General features: G+C 42.7%; 1 protein-coding gene across 1 annotated transcript; it reads left to right on the forward strand.

The window, feature by feature from the left end:
* Nucleotides 1–323: 323 nt before the first annotated feature.
* On the forward strand, nucleotides 324–4,226 carry LOC127358443 (transmembrane protein 74). Its single transcript, XM_051391553.1, has 2 exons — nucleotides 324–466; nucleotides 852–4,226. The coding sequence occupies exon 2, from the start codon at nucleotides 862–864 to the stop codon at nucleotides 1,714–1,716; it is 855 nt and encodes a 284-aa protein (XP_051247513.1). The 5' UTR covers nucleotides 324–466; nucleotides 852–861; the 3' UTR covers nucleotides 1,717–4,226.
* Nucleotides 4,227–4,979: the final 753 nt, after the last annotated feature.

Here is a 4,979-nt window from a genome sequence, read left to right on the forward strand (position 1 = left end):
TACTTATTTGCATTTAACTGCAGCTTTGATGGTTCATTTAGAATGTGAGAACATCGTGACTTCACCATTAAATGACTCACCAGCAAGACAGATCTCTCACAACCTGGCAACCCAAAGGTTGATCTTATTAACGGCTTATAGCTGATCTATGAAACATCTATTAACTATGGATTCAGCCGTCAGGTGCTGCTCATAAAGCCTTTGCATGGAGTGTCTTATGAGAAGGTGTTGCTGTAATTTGAAATATCTCCACTCTCTTTGCCTACAGTGCAGTCTGCCGCCTGCTGACTCTCATCTGATTAGTGTGCATGTGCCGGGGAACAGTAAAGTTGGCTCTGTAATAATAAGCATTATAAGGCGGTCTGCCTGAGCTCAGTCCGTGGGAGGGGTCTGCCAAACCTTTCCCTCTAATTGACCAGGGAGCAGAAGCAGTCGGGGATGCGAGCAGCCACAGACGGAGAGAGAGGTACTCAGAAAACCGCATTTTGTTGTTTAATAACCGACTATTGAAGCACATTAGATGGAATTAGATCTATTGGCGTGTCTTGTGGTTGCTAAGTGTTTTTGGAAGCAGCGATTTGAGAGCTTGCAGAAGCTCCGAAAAGGCAAAAAGATAAAGTGTTACTGAGCAGTGGAAATGGCATTGTGTATTTTCATGGGAATTCGTTTAAGACTTGCTTAGCTGTACTTTAAAATGCTTGCTGTGCACCCAAGAGACAGCTGCGTGTACATTTCGCTTGTGCAAATACTTCGTGTGCAGACATAAAGTGGCTTGCAGAAAAAAATGAAAGTGCTTTCAGGTAGTTCAAACATCATATTGTTTTCTCTCTTTGTGCGTGTTTTACTGACAGAGACGGACGCATGGGCTTGACACAACGGGAAACCCAGCCCGATGTTCAAATGGCTGATCTCGAACTGTTTTACTTTGATCAACCCGATCCGAGAGACGCCTCCCTGGTTTTAAATGAGCAAAGTATCAACGAGCTCGGCTGCAGCGGCGGAAAGTGTCCTCATCCCGGCGGAGGAGACGGTTCAGCACCCTGGACAGAGACCGGGAGAACCGCGTGGCCGGAGGAGGAAACAGAAACATCTTTCACCTGCAAGCACCGAGAGGATGAAGAGGATGATGATGTCCAGCTGATAGGGACATGTCCACAAACATGCAGACTGAGTCAGAGCTCCTCAAGTGAACTGTACGAGGAGGAGGAAGAGGAGGAGGTGGGGGAGGAGGGGGAGGAGGAGGAGGAGGAAGAGGACATCCCGGAACTTTACTTGCTGTCCGACGACGACCTCTCCTCTGACGACTCGGGGAAGTCTGTGGATTACGGCTTCATCATCGCGGTGACATGCCTGGTGACTGGCATCTCTTTGGTGGCCATATCCTACACGGTGCCCAGGGACGTCCGGGCGGACCCCGACAGCGTGTCCGCCCGGGAGATGGAGCAGCTGGAGAGGGAGAAAGCCAGGGTGGGGGCCCATCTGGACCGGTGTGTCATAGCGGGACTGTGCCTGCTCACCCTCGGGGGCGTGCTGCTCTCCACCCTGCTCATGATCTCCATGTGGAAAGGGGAGATGATGAGGAGGAAAGCCTTTGCCTATTCCAAACACGCAGCAAAGTTATACGGCTCGATCAATTTGAAAGCAGGCTCCAGCCCGACTCGGGAATCCTGCTCACATTTGTCAGTGGCTGATGAGGATTTAGAGGTGCTCAGCTGAATTTATGGACAGGACAAGCAGAAAAGACTCAGAAAAGTGCTTAGGAAATCCTACCAGTGCTGTTCTATAATCCGGGATGTTGTGTGGTGTTTAATTCCTTTTTTATTTCTAACATCTGGGAGCGGTTTTGGTTGATATAGACCTTTTTTTAAAAAAAAAGTCTGTCTTAATACAATACACACATGTCCTTATTCATTGAAAGAGCTTTTGTTTTCTGTATTTCAGTGTTTCTTCAATTCATATTGGCCCTGAAGAAATTCCAATCTGAGTGATTGGGGACAAAATCCACAGTCTTTCTTGAGTACAAATGCATTTTAACGCTCATCTGAGGCAAATATGAGGCTTTATAGCAGTTGGATTTGCAGGAGTTCAGATCAGAAACAAGAGCCGAGGCTGTGTTGGTGGGAGCGTGTTGCTTCAGTTACTGGTGAAACAATTCAGGCCCAAACTGAGAAGAAATCTTGATGAGCTGAAGACTTATCAGATGAACAACTCTGCAAACTTAGCACAGCTGCAGCTGTAATTATTATTTTATCGTTTCCTCTTCCATCAAGAGAAAACAGTAGAAATACAGTATTCATGTTACAGTACCAGGAATGTGACCTTGTGTTGCCAGACTGGGCTCATTCAAATGAATTAGGAAGCTGTGTGGAGGCTAAAGTCGGTCTTTTTAAAGTGACTTTTTAGTACAAACTTATCTCTTTGTGTTATTATCCCTGCACAACAAACACAAACACATACCAACATGTCAGATAAACTTTCAAATGTATTAAATTTGATCTTTTTACAGCCAGTACGGACAAGAGGAACAATTAAAGCAACCATTAACTCCTGTACATGTGGGCATGTTAGTGTTGTATTAAGATTAAAACCTATACATTAAGTTCAAAGTAAACGATGCATCACGTTGAGTTGTACAAAATTAATAGGATTTTTTTTTTTTTTTTAAAGGTAAAACACAAGATATGTTTTCCTGAAATATATATTTTGTTTACATTGGTGGTTGGTGGTTTGCCTTATGATGATCTCAGACCCATCTTTCTGTTCACCACTGCATCCCCGCTTCTAACGATGCTGCTATTTCAGTGACTCTCATGTTTACATGCCTGTGCAGACTTGTATGTTGAAGGCCTGTGTGTATACCGTAGCTGCAGGGGAAATCAAACCAGGGGCTGGTGTCTGCCTTCATTTTTCCACCTCGCCAGCAACAGCACTTCACTGATTTATGCAGCTAACGAATCTGCGCTGATCTGGTTTACAAAAACAACAACTGCATGTTGAACTCCAAAGAAGTTCTGCTTAATATTATTGTGACACGCTGAAGTGATGCTTGTATTTGTCGGATTTGTTGAAACACAAATAGAAATACCACAGGAGGCGTAATTAGATTTTGTGGTTGAGCACCGACGACAGGGAAGCTCAGTTTACCCCAAATACTCTTGGGGGGGGGGTTTGACTGCAGATGTTCAAAAGCGTACAGAGAGAGAATCAACAAACCCCTGGGGTGAAGCTCTCCTGGTAATTGGTGTTACTTAATTGCTCATGGGAGGCCTGTGAATCAGTGAAAAGGAAAAACAGCATTTTAACAACTGCCTCAATCAAGCCCGCTTCACCCGCTTATCAAAAAACAAAACCACTCCAGCTGCTGTATTGGAGTGAACTGTTACATTGCATTCAAGGGGGAGGAAGTCATGGATAGCCTGCTCTGACAGAAGATGCTGTGAATGAACAATTGTATCCCCTGCTTACGGTGCGCAGAAAGCTGTGCTGTGCACCCTCTGTAATTGGAAGTGCTTACGGCCAGCAGGATCGCATTATCCTCCACACGACCTTCGCTCACTCTCGCCTCGTTAATGTAATTAATAGGTGGAATCAGCTTTATCAGCCCCTCATATTTATTGTTTTGGAATAATTACATCTTGAGGGTGTGGCTGGTGTCTCCCTTTGCTCACATGAAAGGAAAAGTCCCTTCTCAGATGAGTTATTTTGTGATGAAGCGTTTTGAGAATTCCCCACTTCTCTTCAGCCTGACTCATCTGCTTCTCGCAGTTTCTTCTTACACTTTGCCTGATTTACGTTTTTGACAGCCATCAGAGAACAGCTGTGAGCTTGCTGAATTAAGTACGTGGGTTTGGAGAGACTGGTCTCGCATAGTAAAAGCAAGACAGTGAGTTCTCACAATTTTGGAGAAACATGGAAGTCAGTGATCTGAATTAAAAACCCAACCTGCAGTGCACTCTGGCCTGTTGAGGCTGCTGTCTGCGGGGATCTCAGTCTTTCCAGCTCAGTACAAAAGATTTCTCCCAGTTGATGTTAATTAAAAATTATTCAGTCATGAGAGAAAATGTTTCTCAACAACACTTGACATTTACTGCTATAGTGTTACATACTTGGAGATTTGTCTGTATCCATGCTGGAAATGTCTAATTTTGACATCACATTATCTATGTTTATTGAAATTATAGCCAACATAATGGTCCTGGAAATAAAATAATGACTTTTTAACAACATGATGTCTATCTTCTCCATTAAAGCAAAAAAAAACACAAGGTCCATTTAAAGGTCCAGTGTGTAACATTTAGGAGGATGTGTTGGCAGAAATAGGATGTAATATTCATAGATATGTTTTCATTATCAGTGTATAATCACCTGGAAATAAGAATTGTTGTGTTTTTGTTACCTTAGAATGAGATGTTTATATCTGCAGAGGCCACCATTGCTAAGTTTCTACATTGGCCCAGCAGGGACATGCCAAACACTGGCTGTAGATATGGCTTTATTTATTTTATATTGTGAAGTGAGGGAAGGAGAAACTACGGTGGTTGCGAAAAGCATCCATTCTTGGCTACTGTAGAAACAAGGGGATTAAACATGGAAGAGCTCTTTCTAAGGTAACAAAAACATAACAATTGTTGTTTTCAGTTGATTATACATCAAAGAAAACATAGTTATACATATTATATTCCACTTCTGCCAATAGATCCTCCTAAATGTTTCACACTGGACCTTTAAAATCAAAACTATTTAATATATGTGACTCAATAAGCAACTTATTTAAAAAGTTATTCACAAATCAATTACTAAATTCCCTTCTAAGTTCTCATAGTAACGGTTAACGAGTGTCAAACTACTGATTGTACAAAATGCAGCATTAAAACTTGAAAAATGTCTCAGCTAGTAAAGACTTGAAGTGTATTCTGTTGCCAGGAAACATCTAAAGCAATTAACAAACAGGAGGTCATTGTAGCATCACAAGCTGTGGC

Source organism: Dicentrarchus labrax, unplaced genomic scaffold (genome assembly GCF_905237075.1).
Source record: "Dicentrarchus labrax unplaced genomic scaffold, dlabrax2021, whole genome shotgun sequence".
Lineage (NCBI taxonomy): Eukaryota > Metazoa > Chordata > Actinopteri > Moronidae > Dicentrarchus > Dicentrarchus labrax.